Here is a 17,238-nt window from a genome sequence, read left to right on the forward strand (position 1 = left end):
GAACCCTTCTCAAATAGGAAACGTGAGAAATGTACAGTTTTATTCAATCAGTCAATTGTGATACCGAAAGGTTGATACCTTTCGGATAAAAGGTGCTTTACAGATTACAACATTTAAAACAATACGCCTGGCACAACCTCCCATATATATATTTTATATATTAGGATTGAGTAAATAGATTAGTCAGTTAAAAGCTAAGCTAAAACGGTGGGTCTTGAGCCTGCTCTTAAAAACATGAACGTTCTCTGCAGCTCTGAGCTCCTCCACAGGTCGTTCCAGAGGCGAGGGCCGTAATATTGGAAAGACGCCTCACCATGAGTTTTTTTATTGACTAGGAATAACTAGGAGACCCCTGCCAGAGGAGCGAAGGGGCAGTGAAGGTTCATAAGGTAAAAGCAGTTCTGAAAGATAAGGACCAAGACCATTAAGACATTTAAAAACCATTAATAGAACTTTAAAGTTGATCCTAAAACAGAACATTCAACTTACAATAGAATCAGCAGCATGAAGGTGTCCCTCCACACCCACCATAACGGATATTCCTGTCTTTATCAGCAGTGAGCGCACCTCAGGTAAGACCACTCGCACTGTTAATGCTAAAAGCCTCAGACCTCTCACTAAGGCACCGTCATTGCATTTTGCTGCTATTTGTCACCTGTGTTGATGTTTTTTTTCCAAGAAGATTTTAGATTTGAGTCAAGTCGGCTGGAGAAAATGTGCTAGGTTCAGGTTGGGGTAAAGATGTTAATTCCCAGTGAAAACCCTGTAAAAACGGAAAAACAAAAAACTTTATTGTCACTGTGTGCTCACCTGTGTCTTTTTGGCTCATGGGTTTTTAAACAGGGCAGCTCGGAGTGAAAGAACAGCCTAAAGGCAGGTTTTTTTACACTTTTTGGCGAATAGGCTTTATTAGAGTCCCCATGAGCAGCCCTGACAGTAAACAACCACCTATGTGCGGCGTGACTAAGTGCCCGATGCTTTTATACCGTCAAATGTTTTCCGTATAATCAAGAGGAGTGAATGCCCCGTCCATCAACAGCAATCTCCTTAATGCAAACGCCGCGCGTGTTTGGAGCAGAACGGGAAAAGGCTCTTTGGAAATCAGTGGGTGGAGAGAAAACGCTAAAAGCTGGACGGGGATATGAAGTGCAGACCTTGTATTGTACCCCGTGTTTTTGTGAGTGACAGAAAAGGCTGAGAAGTGGATTAATGTGGCACTATATTTGATAAGACGCTTGTGTGAAAGCTTCTCTCCCATTGTGGGAAAAGAGTGGTTAAGTGGATTTTTCCATTACAGGACCTAATATTAGGAGACGTTTATTTATACCTGACTGGTTTGCACCTAGTGGAAGAGGTGGTACTGGGGAGGCACAAAGTTATAATTAAAAAAATAAATAATTAAATGTTCAAAAGCCGATATCTTCATTTTTATTTTCAAGCAAGTCAAACCCTTGTGTGGAAACGTTTAAACCAGTGCTGTCAGGGTTTACACAGGGAGCAGCAAGTCAAATGTAATATTCTTAAGGACACACAGGCTGCAAACAGAGCAATGAGAGGAAACTTTCATATTCAAAAGCAAATTGAATGCAATAGAAAGCTTGTGTGTTTTTGTGTGTGATTTCTGCCAAAACTGCTGTTGTGTTTTTCATAGGACTGTCAAAGTTAAAGCGTTTATTAAGTAATAGTCTGTAAGTTTGCAAAGTGAGGAGAGACATAGCGACATTTGAAAGTAAACAATCAAATTCCTCCCCTCTTTGACCAAAAAGCCCTGCTTAGTTTGCTAAACGAGGGGAGCAGGAACAGAATTATCAAAAGTAAACGATCAAGCTCCTCCCCCCTCCCTCCTGATTGGACCTGACTGGCTGGTTCACAGGAAAAGCTCATCTCATTGGTCAACGCGGGAGGATACTAGACTCTGATTAGTTGCTGAGACCCGGAAAGGAGGGACTTAACAAAAAATTGTATGTATGTATTATTACTTACGTTAAATCCAAATGCAAGACCAGGAGGTTGATTTTGCCCATTTTATAACATTTGTAGAACATTTAGACTTCCAGACTATCACTTTAAAGGGGCTAGATGCAAGTTGGCCATTTTATGCTCACTACTGCCACCTCAGGTCATACGTGTAACAGCAGCTTCTATATTAAGCTGTGGTGAACAGGTCTGAACTCATTCTACACATGGCTGGAACATGTAGGTGGAGGATAATGCATAATCTTAACATTTTTAAACTCTGTATCGTCCCTTTAATCATGAATTAATCGCAAATGAGTGTTTATTAATTTTTCATCTCTGCCTTTTTATTGTTTTTGTGGTGGGTCTTTTATTTTGTTTTTTAAATTGTTTTAAGGATGAGCTACTTTTATATGTTACTCGTTGTATAGCCTACATTGTTCCTTGTTTGTGCAGCACTTAACTAATCACGTCATATATGTTTCAACCAAACACACTCCTGTATCTGAGCCACACATGACCTGTAAGACAAAGCACTTAACTACATACAGGCGAAACTTCACTTATTTCTGTGATTCCACTTAAAATGTGGAAATATGATATAGACTCATTACATGTAAAGTAACATATGCCAAGCCTTTGTTTGTTCTAATTTTGATGAGTATGGCTTGCAGTCCATTTTCAAAATATTCTAATTTTATGAGATTTTTAATTTGGGGTGTTAAAGCAGTACTAAGTAACTTATTTACCTTAATAAATCCTTTCCGTAGTCCCTGTGGGGGTAATACAAGTGTTTATGGGATGATTGGAGGGTCTCTCATCTCCCCCTGGTGTCTCTGGCCAGAAAACCATGTTTGCAACTTGACTGCCCCCGGTGCGGAGAAAGCAATACACACTAATGTAATCACGAAGAAGAAGCTAACATGCTAACGGGCAAAGCTAACTGCGGGCTAACATCACTTTAAACAGTATTTACAGCCAAGTTTGAGTGAAAAAAAATATTTCCATTGTATAATTGGTTGCACAGTAACCCTCTCTCCCTTCGCCTTTCCTGTCAGCGTAGTATTTACTCTCCAAGACAATTAATAAAGTAAAAAATCGTAACTTGCTACTACACCTGCAGTTGCGCTTATGGCCTCTAGGGGGAAGAGTTACTTAGTACTGCTTTAACAAGCTGTGAGCCATAATCATCAAAATTATAACAAATAAAGGCTTTACATATCTCACTTTGCATGTAATGAGCCTATATCATATATTAGTTTCACAGTTTAAGTTGAATTACAGAAATAAATGCACTTTTTAACGATATTCTAATTTTCCAAGTTTCACCTGTATTACTGTACCTTCACCTGTATCTGCTCTAAAATCATTGGTGTTAAAAAAAGAGACCTATCTATGGGAGGAGCAGGCACTAAAGAAGGCTAATTGTATCTCCATGCCCTGTCCTGTGAGTTTTCGCCCATGCCTTCTGGACGTCGTCTTCATGTACCTTTTCGGAAAACAAATAGTTTCTCCAATTCTGAAGGGAGTGTTAACTCAAGTGACATTGACCTTTTTGAAATGTGTCCTTTTTTATTATCTACTATTGTCTGCACTGTTGGAAGTGACGCACAGTGAGTTGTGATGTGTTTGTGCAATATCTGTCTGAGGGTGCAGCAAATGAATTGCCCTTGAGGGAAACAATAAAGTTTTCTGAATTTGAATTGTCAGCCAGGGGTCTCCAACCTTTTTAAATGATGAACTACTTTTAAGCAACAAAAGCGATAGAGGTAATTATGCATCACACAGACTCGTCTAATTCTGCTATTTCAACTTTAATGTCTTTGTCTTTAAGTTATACTTTATGAACCCAAGTTTGCAGATTCTGTTCACAATGTTCAGCACCAAAGAAATCTAAAATGTAAAATGAAACGCGTGTGTAGAAATGTTGGAAGGCTTGGGCGAGCGAGATCCCTGGTTTAAGCTGTTGGGCTTTTCCCATAGAATTATGAAACTGAAATATTTGTCTAATAAAATGTGAGCAAATGCTTTAAACTTCAGTGTTTTATGTTGGCCTGGTATTAATAAAGGATATAATGATTAGGGAAAAATTAACCGCGATAAATCGACTTTAAAATATGATTCAAAAAATGAATTGACAGCACTAGTTTTTTGCCACCACAAACTTATGCTAAAGACAGTTGAGCAGTGTCATCATTGTCTGATGGGAATTTTCTTGCCAGTTTGAATTAAATGTAATGTTTTTTAATGTAATGACTTAGATACATAACCGAAGTGTCTTGCCCAAGGACACAGACACAGTGTTTGTATCTCTGAATGAACACTCTCTAACCACTGAGCCACTGTTGCCCAAGTGACTGGTTTCGGTCTCAGTCGTTAGGTTTTGGTCCTAAACATAAATGAGGTGTTTGTTCTCTGCTGCAGAGCGAGTTACGTTGGCGTCATTAAATGAAAAAGCCATTACCCTCCCGCTGATTAAAAGTGTACAGTATGAGGTCAGTAAAACCACATGACCACAGGGGCTGAATGTAGCCCATTATTATCAGATTTAACGACTCCGACAAAAGCAGCTTTCGGACTTTAGTGAGTTCACATTAACTTTTCATACAAATATAGTGTTAGTCACTATTAACTACAGAAATAATGTGTCTTATCACAACTATGAAGATGACACTCAGATCTATGTGTCACTGACGGCTCGGCCTGTCACGATAATAAATTTGAAATTCGATATATTGATGCAGGAAAGTATCGCAATAAACAATATTATTGACTCTTAGGATACTAGACACTGTCAACTCTCAGGCATAAAAATGACAGTAAACCTTTTTGTTCTAAAAGTGCATAATTATACCCTAAAATACAATATAAGCTGCAGTAAACAAGTAATATAATGTAACGATTTGCTTCAGTTAGAAATCAAAGTTTATAAAGAAAAAATGGCCGAGGATGATAATAAATGTATTGTTTATTTTTTTTATTTATTGAACGATAAGTCGATATAGTAATTATCATGACAGCCCTATTGACGGCTGGTGAACATGGGCCCAGAGCCGGTGCTGCCTAAGCAAAAATCCACACGGGGGGCCAACAGTACCTACACATCCCATGGCTATTCGACGAAGAGCGAACCCATTTATGGTCAAAAACAGTTCCACTGTGCAGTAGAGCAGGGCAGAAGGGGAACATAATGACCTCAATTCAGGACTAGTCTATTTCCTCCACTTTCCAAAATGATAAATAGCAAATGGTCCCATTCTCTCACCTCTGGTCCCAGACCCACAGTTTGGAAAACGCTGATTTAAAACAAACAGTAATCTGCACTTGACAGTCATTTCTGTCTGACCACTGAGAATTAGCCGGTGAGTCGCCTAATTCGTTTTAGACTGTGCACATTCAGAGAGCTAGAGTTATTGTAAGTAACTGTGCCCATGAGAACCATGAGGATTCAACTCCCCCTTGAGACAAAGAGGCCATGGAGAACGGCTTTACTCTTGTCTATTCGCCAAATTACTGTCCTGATTCTCCACTAGAGACAATAAGAAGAGAGTGAAATGAATGTGTGGCTGACGCTGCTCCGAGTCTATGCAGAGAAAACATGAGAGCAGCGCCCGGGACACGGGAGGCATGCAGGCACACAGGAGGCGAAGCGAGACACGAGCGGAGAAGCACTCGCGCCTTGGGAGTGACAGGGGGAAGGCGGTCGGTCTCTCCTGCTCATTCACTTCTGCAGACGGCTCTGTCTTGGTGTTATATGGGGCAAAGTAGGCGGAGAGAGAGTGTGCGCCGTCAGAGAGCCTGTCCCCATAACAACACGCTGATTAATCAGTGAAACAACACCGTAGTTTGACTGAGATGCGGGGCCCTTGCAGCTGTGGGGGCCCTACGCACCTTGCATACTCTGTGTATAGGAAAAAACGGCTCTGGTTATCATTCACCTTGAGCCTCTCTCTCTAAAACCAAAAAAATCAGGTTCGAAATCTAGGAGTAATCATGGACTCAGATCCTGAACTTAAACAGCCACATCAAAGCAACAACATCAGCAGCTTTTTACCATCTGAAAAACTTCACTAAGATCAGAGGAATATTGTCAAAACCAGATCTAGAGAGACTTATCCATGTGTTTATCTCCAGGTTAGACTAATGTAACGACCTGCTCACTGTCAGAGCTGCAGTACATCCAGAAAGCCTCTGCTCGAGTCCTGACAAGAACCAGGAAATACGACCATATTAGTCCAGTGCTCTGGTCTCTGCACTGGCTTCCTGTCACTCAGAGAAAATCTTCAAAACAGCTCTGCTTGTTACAAGTCTTTTCATGGTTTAGCACCAAAGTCCATATGTGACATGTTGGAGCCGTATGAACCATCTCGGGCCCTGAGAACTTCAGGGAGGGGTCTCCTGCTGGTTCCCAGAGTCAGGACTAAACCATGGTGAGGCTAAAGCTCAAATCTGGAACGGTCTCCATGAGGATGTGAGAAAGGCCTCAACTCTGACAATGTTCAAATCCAGCCTGAAAACAGTTCATTTGACCCATATGACATCTGAAAGTATTTTATCTGCACTCCTGCTTTTTACTGTAATTGATTAATTTCTATGTTGATGTTTTACAGATCGATTTTATCTTCTTCTCTAATTCTTCTGTAATTCAACGTACCTGAAGCAACTTGTGTATGAATTGTGCTCTACAAATAAACTTGCCTTGCCTTACTACAGTTTTAGTCTCATTTTAGTCAAAGTATTCAAAGTTAAGTCAAAGTTTTCAAAGTAAGATTAAAGACCTGTACGGTAAGTAGACACATTTTTTAATCAAACTTAATCACCAAAAACACATCAAAAGGCATTAAAGCATAGAGCAACACTCTGCATCTGTTATTTTTTTGCACGTTTCTTCTTCTGCAGTGTCGGTAAACTAAACTTAGCTCCGTTAAAGCCCGGATTGCCGCTTGCTTACATCAGATCGGGAGATAAAACGCCTGTGTCGGGGACTAAATGAGGCCAGCAGTAGCTCAATAGCACAGCGGCATCAGCAGACTAAGTGTTTTACCACAAATCAATGACAACGCAATAGGAGGGAGTGCAGCGCAGTGCCTAACCATAGCCCTCGGCAAAGCAGGCACTAAACAGCGCTTTGGAAAATGCTGTTAATTACTAATTAGCCGGCATTTGATTACTGGGCGCCGCGAGACAGACCTCCCACAGGCCTGGTTCAGTCATTTGTTTAGTTAAGGGGAGGACGTTGAAATATAACTTTGAGAGTGTATTGAGAAGTGTCCAGGTCTTTAAAACTTACATTTGTAATGACGAACAATAAATAAAACCACTGTCAGAGAATGAGGATGCATTGAAATTTAAAAATAGCTACACACTGACATCTAGTGGCCGAGTTTGTCGATCACACCACGGCTGGATGAGGAGCTGAAACAGTGCACTGGGGCTGGATGGTCACAAGGGGGCACTACAGGATGAAATTCGGTTTAGTCAGCCCAGGACCAAATGCAAGCGGATTGAAGGACAATGAAGCTCTATATTCCTAACTAAAGGCAGCACAATTAATCGTTTCAAAAATATAGATTTTAAACTATTGCAATCACTAACACACTAAAGCCCTATTTGCACAGAAGAACGATTACCAAGGAACCTAGGATGGAGTGTCCTGTTTATTTGTCTTGTTTATAGTTTGTGATAAGGAGTCCTGTTTGCACATGTAAAATATTCAGCTCTGACTAGTTTTAATAAATTAATGTGGGCTTCACCAACTTGTAACTAATTGCTCACTGCATGACAAAAACAAGTTGCCATCTGGATTGAACTGATCTGAACTGTTCTGATCTGGGGTTGCTGCAGTTAGGGCTGGAACAGTAACAGAATCTAAAGTTTGATATATTGAGGCAGGAAAATATCACGATAAACAATGTCACTGAAGGCCTTATTCACCTTATTCCGGAAGTTCCCGTGTGCGCTGCCATGAATTGTGCCCGCCCTTTTCTCCTATCTGTTAACATGGGACTGGAGAAGTCCACATAAAATCAGTTACTATAAAAAAAACAAAGCCGTTTTTCGGCCGCATTGAGAAACGGTGCAGTGTTGACATGTTGGTGCAAGTGAACATTGGCCATTTTACACAAATCAATCGACTAAACATCAGATTTAAGCGGAGAATATTTGTCCCTCGTTCTCCGTTAAAATGAACGGGCTTCACGCTTGACCGGAAGTGGGAAGTGGGCGGGGTGGAATAAGGTGAATAATGCAACAGAAACCAACTTTAAAACTTAAAAAGTGCACCATGCAACTCTTTATGTACAAAAAAAAGAAGTTGCATATCTGACATTTCAGTGACCCAGCGGATGCTTGGGTGGTTAGCATAGCGTCTCTAAATAATAAATATTGAGCCCGAAATATATTTTTCTGTCATTTATGGAAACGATATGTCGATATAGTAATTAATGTGACAGCCCTCGCTGCTGCAGTTGGTCAGGTCTCGGTTCAGCAACACTATTTGCCCAAAGGATGAGGTCAGCTGACGACCTAAACATCCTGAATGACCTGGTCATTCAATGGACTTCTTCTTCCCTGATGGCACGAGCATATTCCAAGATGGCAAAGCCAAGATTCATCGCACTCACATTGTGAAAGAAGGAAGGCTTTGTGGAGTGGTCACTGGTCACACCTTCCCATCATCAATACAAGATCTTGGTGAGTAATTAATAAAATATTAGAGCGTGTGACTCTTTTTTGTGGTCAAGCGGTGTATTTAGGTTTTATTTACTGTCCCTTTAATATTTTCTTGGCCAGAACATTGCAAAAGACAGTTGTAATCTTTCCTGGATAAATAAAGGTTAAATAAATTAAAGTGTCTTGCCCAAAAGCATGTGCATCAGTGTTACTTACTTGACGTTCTCCGCTGGCGTGATGGGCTCCGTCAGGTTGATGGCGTCGGTGGTGAGCTCCACTTTTCGAACGCTGCCGAAGAAGTCCGTGATGAGCACACTTCCTGGGTCGCGGAGGAAGAGGTCAGTACGGTGGCCCGGAGTGGACACACACTGGCTCTTGGGACAAACTTTGAACTGCGTGGGGGGAAAAACAAAGACATCAGACGATATCAAGGTAAGAGCTGGAGACAATTGGCAAATCACACACTCTTTTCTTTTGGACATTTCTTATGAAAACACAGACACAGGAATAACGCCACAATCAGAGAGGAACACGGCCACATTTTGACTAGAAACATAATTACTGCCTTTCATATTACATTTGCTTGAAGGACCAATTTCATGGTTAAGTGTTGGTTAAGCGTCTTTAGGCTCCTCGGATCACAATTAGAGACACTGTGGGAGGTGTTCAGCAGAGAAGATTGAAATAATGTGTGAAGAAAAAAGGATCACGAGGCGCAGAGTTGTTAGTTTGAAATCTATTAGGCCTGTTACTTTAGAGTCGACTTCAGAGACTCGAGTGCCAACACGGCGCTAATCCCATTAAATGCCCCATAAAAATGCTCATTAGAGACCGCTTGTATTACAACAAACATTAACACAAACTGAGATGGATTAGTAGAAAAGTTCTTATTATAGACCCCATAATAAATACCCAAACTAACAGCGATACTGCAGAGTCTTTAGTCGTGTTTTCCTCTGGGATGGAGCCATGCGGGAGGGGCCAGTTTGGGGGCGTTGCATTGTACAGCCTTATCGGTAGTTCATATTTCTGTCCGGGCTCAGGCCTTGGGTTTGTTTAAAATGATGGTTAGTCTTAAACGTTGATGGTTAGAAAATGTGAACTGATCTAAAACAGCTTAGATATGCGGCAGTTTTACTTCCTGATTCTCTGAGCAAACTCACACTAAGCCTCTCCCTGCCAACTCCTCACTCCTGCACTTGTTCTCCTTCGCTGCAGGGCTGATGTCAATAACTTGATAAAAAATAAATAAATGAATAGACTGGGGGAGCCCCGTGACGCTGTAGTGAAACTATGGCGACTGTTTTTCTGTCCCGATGAAAGGGTAAGCACTTCCTGAATATGTAGGACCTCAGGAAGAGGAGGAGCTCAAGACTAGGCCTCAGTACTGTTAAATGAAGACAAAACGTTTAGGCACTACTGGTGTCAGGGAACTACTTACAATAGGTCCTAAAAACAGTCTTGATGCCAGTTGGGTCCTTGGACAGAGTTAAAGGGGCAATATGCAAGTTGGCCATTTTATACTCACTACTGCCACCTCAGGTCATATGTGTAACTGCACCTTCTATATTAAGCTCGTGCATGACGGCAATTCGGACCCGAAGTAAGAACTTTTTGAATGACAGTGCAGGATTTTAGAGGCTGCTGTGGTGAACAGGTCTGCGCTCATTCTACACATTAGGACATGGCTGGAAGATGAAGGGGAAGGAAATTTGGGAGGCCAAATCTTCCGCATGGCGCTAGGACAGCATTGCTTCAAAAGGTGCTGGTTATCTTCCATGGGTGCAGCTGTTGCACTCTGTGCCTGCTCCACTGGCGAGAGGGCGTCGTTTATAAAAAGAGAAGAAGTCGACTGAGGCGTGGTTTATTACAAGCAGCACTGAGCGCTGCTCTTCTATGGCAGCCTTTCATTTCCTCATTTACATGGCGCTGCCTTGTGTTCTTCACAGGTCAAACTAAAAACGTAATTTTTCCCATCGTGAGCTAAACAATGTCCGTGTCCCGAGAGGAAAAGATGTAGCCGACAGTCGGTCCCACTGTGACACGGGTCAGCTTTAACGTGACCAAAACAAAATCACATGTTCACAATCTTGCAACATGGAAAAAAGCTCTAACAAAATGAGAAAAATACAATTAATATTTCCCCTTGCCTCCTCCTGAGAGAAAGACACCAGCACATTCTCCTGTCTGAAATGTTACTGCAGTAGATTAACATCATTAACATAATACTATTTTAATGAGTCTACGTTAGTGTTGGTGGTTGGAAAAGGGATCAAAAACATTGTGAGCAACAGAGATTTGAGCCTGGCTTTGAGGCGGCTCCATTAACTATTTAACATCAGTGTCAAAGGGCACAGGGCGAGCACATCTGACAGTCTGCTTCAAGTGCAGCTCAGAGGGAGACACTTTCATGTCGCCTCTGATGGACCGCTATATATAGGCCGGGAAAAACCTACTGCCCGGAGAGTGGAATCAACAGCATGACAAGAAAACCACTGTAGTATCTATTTTGGGTTTGTGTTTTAGCAGTGGCCAATATCACTGGACAGACAAAGCACTTTATAATCATTTCTTAACAAATTGCTGGCTGAGTGACTGAATAATAAAGGAAACATGAGCTATTTTCTGGTTTTAGTCCTGTTTGCATTAGTTTGATGTGTGCAGCTGATTACCAGGTCGTTCATGTTGGTCTTGCTGGCCGGGTGGATGTCTTCGAGGAACTCCAGCAGGTAGAATGTGTAGCGGTCCATGAGATGGACCCCGATGGCCAGATCGGGCTGGTGCTGCAGAGGGCGAGGGACAAGTCAAGTCAATGAGGTTTGATATTGGGGAGAGCAAGATAAAACTACACTGAATATACAATACAAACTTCAGACAGATTGAGATAATCATAGTCAGTTTTTAGTTTGGTTGAGCTATGGAGAGGTTAAAGCAGAACTAAGTAACTCGTGCTCCTAGAGGCCATAGGCGTCACTGCAGCTGTTTTAGCATACTGCGTTTTTTTTCCTACACATTAATTGTCCGTGAGAGTAAATACTACGCTGACAGAAAAGACAAAGGGAGGGAGGGATATTGTACATTGTGCCACAACACACAATGGAGATAATTTTTTTTTAGCTGTAAACACAGCTAAAGTGGTGCTAGCCCACAGCTAGCTTTGCCCATTAGCCTGCTAGCTTCTTTTTCATGATTCTATTAGTGTGTATTGCGCCTCTGGCCCGGAGCAGGGAAAGATGCAAGCGTGGTTTTCTGGTCAGAGGCACCAGGGGGAGATGAAAGACCCCCCAATCATCCCATTAACACTTGTATTACCCCAAGAGGGACTACGGAAACTAAGATTTATTAAGGTAAACAAGTTACTTAGAACTGCTTTAAGGAGTAATTTATTGTCCCCGAAGGGAAATTTGTCCTCTGCATTTGACTCGTCCTTCACCTGGCAGGAGGATTCACCTATTGTACATGTTTTTAATGGGAGGGGAAACCACAGTACAAGGATTAACCCTACACAGCGTTGACCAAGCTTTGACCGGTACTGAACATGTCCTTATCTCATAAATAAATAAATAAAACATTGTTACATAAAGGTCAAATTTTATGAACAATGTTTCATACTACAACAATAACAGCAGCTGTGTCCTTGGGCAAGACACTTCACCTCCCCCTGCTACACTGGCCATGTGTTGATCAGTGGTTCCTTGATGTGAAGCGCTCAGGGTTGAGTTTTGAGGTAGATTGTTTCAGATGCAACAGTTAGATTTATCCACAGTAAATATGTGTATGTTTGCATCATATTGCACTTTAAATCATAAATTGATGCTGTTAAATATATGCTTTATACAATGTTTCTCATCTCAAAAGTTCCTTAAGTTTGATAAGAAATTCTTTGCACAAGTCTATCATCAGCTTTAAGTGGCTGGACCTCTCCCCCTCCTCCTCTTCCTTCCTGTATTGAACCGATGAGTCAAACTTGTGATGGAAGCGTTCATTAAAAATCATTGTCAGTGTGTTATAAGAGTCATCAGTCGAGTCGAGGCCGGAAGCGGCTCCCCTGGGGCCCATCACTAAAGCAATAATACAATATTCAAATGAGCAATTAAACAGCTGTAGCCGTCTGGAATAAGAACTCTGTCTGATAAATCAAACTGGGACGCGACAAAGTGCCACATCCATCAAAACAGTAAAGCAGTCTGTGTTTTCCGCTTTCAGTTAAAACTTAAAAGAAAAAAACAATAAAAAGTTGATTTCTGAAGAGCAAAACTTCACAGACTTTGTATATTTGCATAATGTTATGCAACAAGTAAATTTTGTTCAGAGTCAGAAACACTATGGCCAAGCTGCAACAGTGAACACACAAAGAACATCTCTGCTGTGTGTGGAATCAGACGCCTATGTGGCGGAAACAAGAGGCTGTAGTCACTCTTCTGTCAGTTAGCCTCAGGGCAGATGTGGCTTCAGAGGAGGCATACCTTTGTCTTACAAATTGCTAAGAGGGAATTCAGGGTTTAACAGGCAGAAGCAAGTCAAATTGAATGCTTTTTAATGCCATTTAAATGCCCAAATGCTACATTTTAACGCCACAAATGCTGGGGAAAAAATGCTCTGTATTTAATTTCTTAAGATTTAGAAACATTTGCAAACAGTGGGAAGAGAATTGGACAAACTGGGCAAATTCTCAGCAGGATTGTGGGCAATTTCAGCCAAAGCTGCAATGGAATATGTTTAAGACCATCATTTTGGTATTTTAGCTTGAATCACACTGAATGCCTTTTACCCACATTTAAGGCCTCGAATTTGGCACAATTCAACCTGGCGAGTCAGATTGATATTCCAGTGCCAATAACACTTGCACTGACATCAGTCTGGGAGCAGTTCAAGATGGATTCTCTTGTGTTTATAAACTCACAAATACCGCTTACGATCACCCTGGAAACGGATACCCTGGAATGAATAGTAAACACGGGGAATTTTGACTGACGGAAGTCATTTGTCAAGAAGACGGGTGCTGAACAGCAATTTGTGGTCATTTTGCACCTAATGTACCATTTGAAATCGCCTGCAATACTGTGTTAGAGTCCCCCAATCTCAAATGCAAATGAGGGAATGCTGCCCCTTTTGCACGCGCTCCTTTTATAACATGGGCAAACGCTTGGTAAATGACCTGAGTGTTTAGAAAGGTGCTAATAATGCATTTTCTTTTTCGGGGTCACAATAGATTCTGAACATTTAAGAATAATACTAAAAAACTGTATTAACTTGGTTCAAATTAAAGGGATATTTCAGTATTTTTGACGCAGGGCCTCATTTCCTAGTTATCAAGAGTGTTGCTGATTTCTGGAGATTTTCTTTCTTTTTATTCATGCAGTCCTTATATTTGAAGAGTTTAGTGGCGCTAGGCTAGTGCTAGGCTAGCGCATGTCTATGGTAACTAGTAGCCTGCATTAAAAACCTCTTCATAATCATGGGGTCGTCCTCCAAACGTTGCCATATCTGATTTGTAGAAAGCTCCTTTGTGAATTCCACATGTAGTAATGCCAAACTACTGTACCCCGGAGGCAGCAAAGTCATACCTCCACTGTATGATATTCTCCCATATTGAATATTGTTTCACGGCATGGTCCTTTGCTGGTGCTACTGCGCCTCTGTTCTGTTCCGGATCTACTACTGTAGATCCGGTAACTTAGCAGATCACTCCACCGCTGTGTAGCTTACAACCAGGAAGCTGATGTTGCTCAAAATTAAGCTCTTTTAAATGCAAAATGGTTATATTTCAAAAATTATTCAGTCAACACAGACATTTATATGGGTAGTCTGGTGTTATAAGTGATTTGCCTCAGGTGCACTGTGCTGGTCAGACTGTTTTAAATGCAGGCTCCTAGTTACCATAGACATGCGCTAGCCTAGCACCACTAAACTCTTCACATAAAAAGGACTGCATGAATAAATTATATATCTCCAGAAATCAACAACACTCTTGATAACTAGGAAATGAGGCCCTATGTCAAAAATCCTGAAACATCCCTTTCAGGCCATAGCTCCAGCTTAGCCTGAGTTCCTTTGCTTTTATCGATTTCAGTTACTCAGTTACTCACAGAGAGCGAGTCCTCCCCGACCTGACTGCTGGCCAGGGCCATGAGGTTGGGCGAGTAGAAGCGCTCGTACATGGACGCGCCCTGACACGTGTCGATGATGAACAGCAGCTCGTTGTACCTGTCAAAACAAAACACAAACTCACTGGTAATGGAGTGACATTATCGGCTTACAAACACTGGCTGGAAACTGGCTCACTCATTACTTAAAGCTGATCTTATCTGGTCCACTGAATCCTCTCCTGCCATCTCCATGTAAACGGCACTAAAGTAAAAGTGAAGTGCAGGATCTGTTATTGGACAGAGTAGGTGTGGCTGAGATCAGAAGACCTGAGCATCGTCTGTTTGCACTGACACTAAAGGCCAACCACACACACGTAATATCAGATATACAGTAGTAAGGTAAGCCCCTCTCTCAATCTTGGTATTTTTTGTAGCGCAACATAAAATGACAGATGTGTCAAGAAAAGAGTGTGGCAGCAAGTCAAATGTAATGCTTTTTAATGACATTTTAAGGCCTAAACACGATTATTTTAAATCCACAAATGCAAAAAAAAACTTGACATGCTTCATTTTGTAAGATTTGTAAACATTCGATCAAACAGAGAAATGCGGGTAATCTTCATTTTCAAAACGGCAGCTGAAGTTGTTTTAGACCATAATTTTTGACAAATGTATGCAATAAAAAAGAAATTATTCAACTGTCTCTAAGAAAGAAAGAAACAAATTTGGATTTAATGCCAGTTGGATCCAATTTAATGAACTTCAAGGACTTACTTTTGGCATAATTCATTTCATGACTTTCAAAGCCCTGCTGAAACCCTGTATAAAACGCTGTTAAAAGCACTTCTCATCCTACTCCTTTTGCACAGCGCTGATCAAGGAGGCAAAGCTGAAAGAAACTTTTAAAAAGTACGCACTACGCAGGCCCTACTGGCAAACAGGCCAATATGATCAGATCTGGAGGAGTCAGGAGGAGATATTAGGAGGTTTACCCACAAGATAAATCACAATTTGAGCAAACAAAGTCTGTGACATCTCGGCCCCTTTATCGATCCAAGATTCTCACAGGGCCCCAGATAGTTATAATTTAAAGGAACAGGCCACCATTTTCCCATACTGAGATATGTTCTTACCCGAGCTTAGACGAGTTGACACGTACCTTTGTGTGTGCCCTTAGTCACGCAAAACGACCAAAGATGTTGTTAGCATTTGGCCTCTCCCAGTATATTCCTATAGCTCCAAACGGGGTGAAGTTAGAATCGACCAAGCATTTCCACGAGCACGCATAAAGACCAGACAGGTACGTATCAACTCGTCTAAGCTCAGGTAAGAACATATCACACTATGGAAAAACGGTGGCCTGTTCCTTTAAAGCTAAAATTACGTAAAAAGCAACCACTAGCAATTTCTGTTGGCTAAATACAACTACTAATGTATTTTTCCTTTCAAAATCAATGTTTTTTAATTAACTTGTTTTGTAGACAAGCTTTGGAGGCCTCCCCGTAGTGCCTAGGAAACTTGATTTTCTACCATGGACAATGATGGCAGAAATTTGGTTTGGTCACACATTCACAAGTACAGGACATTTGCACAGTAAATATCCATATCCAATAGCCAGTCTGTTCTCATTGTGGCTGTGAAACAAAAATGTGCACCGTGATCTGAATCTTGCTTTTAACGCAGAAATTGTAAATGTAATGGTGATCGCGACGCTTGTTTAATGAATCTCACTACATTTTTTTCTCCCTCGCTTTGTTTGTTGATCGAGAAAACTAGAGGAAACACAGACACAAACATAACCCTGCAAACGCCACACGGAAAGGCCCCACATGGTCCGGGAATTGAACCTGGGACCTCCATCGCCCTGGACACTAAAGCGGATGCACAGCGGTGTCATAAAGCCTCCTGTTCCCTCGTAATAACTGGCGTTGCCACCAGACAAACTGCATTCCCATCCACCGGACTGCAGTTTCCATGGAGACGAGAGGAAACCAAGCTCACTGTAAGACGCCCACACACCACTCGCTCCTTCGTCTGCCACTTCCTCCCATTAGTCCGCGATATTAAGGTCAGAGCCTGGAAAATATCTAAACTGCAATACTTTCAAACGAGAGATTCAGCTCCCCAGGTACATATTAAACATGTGCAGGAGCATTAACATCAGGGAGAGGTCTAGACTACAAGGTGAAGGCAGGATGTTTCCTTTTTTGCAGAGAACTTTGTTTCAACCGGTAATGAATGAGCCAGAAAGGTGAAAACTTTAGGGTTTTTTATCTAGATCTTTCAGGGCTTGCTTGTATAATGATTGTAACGGTTTTATAGTTGATTTGAGTGCGTTGGACCATAAGGTTCGACAGTATGTGATGTGACTGAGGATGTGAATGGAACAACATCTTTGCCGCTTGACAAACTGTTCCGAATTAATCGAAAATTTGAAAGGGAGCATTGAATTATAGTCCTAACAGCTTTTACGTGACATTCAAAGGAGTACTAAATAACGTGTTTATCTTAATAAATCCTT

The 17,238-nt window shown here is 41.4% G+C and overlaps 1 protein-coding gene across 1 annotated transcript in view; it reads right to left on the reverse strand.

Moving 5' to 3' along the window:
* pigk (phosphatidylinositol glycan anchor biosynthesis, class K) overlaps nucleotides 1–17,238 on the reverse strand; it is a 47,211-nt gene that overhangs the window by 25,103 nt on the left and 4,870 nt on the right. The window contains exons 7-9 of the mRNA XM_079569837.1: nucleotides 14,718–14,835; nucleotides 11,301–11,411; nucleotides 8,845–9,020 (exon numbers count right to left, since the gene is read on the reverse strand). Coding sequence (XP_079425963.1) covers nucleotides 8,845–9,020; nucleotides 11,301–11,411; nucleotides 14,718–14,835 — 405 coding nt within the window. The remainder of the gene's footprint in view (nucleotides 1–8,844; nucleotides 9,021–11,300; nucleotides 11,412–14,717; nucleotides 14,836–17,238) is intronic.

The sequence above is a fragment of the Gobius niger genome (genome assembly GCF_951799975.1).
Source record: "Gobius niger genome assembly, chromosome: 13".
Classification (NCBI taxonomy): domain Eukaryota; kingdom Metazoa; phylum Chordata; class Actinopteri; order Gobiiformes; family Gobiidae; genus Gobius; species Gobius niger.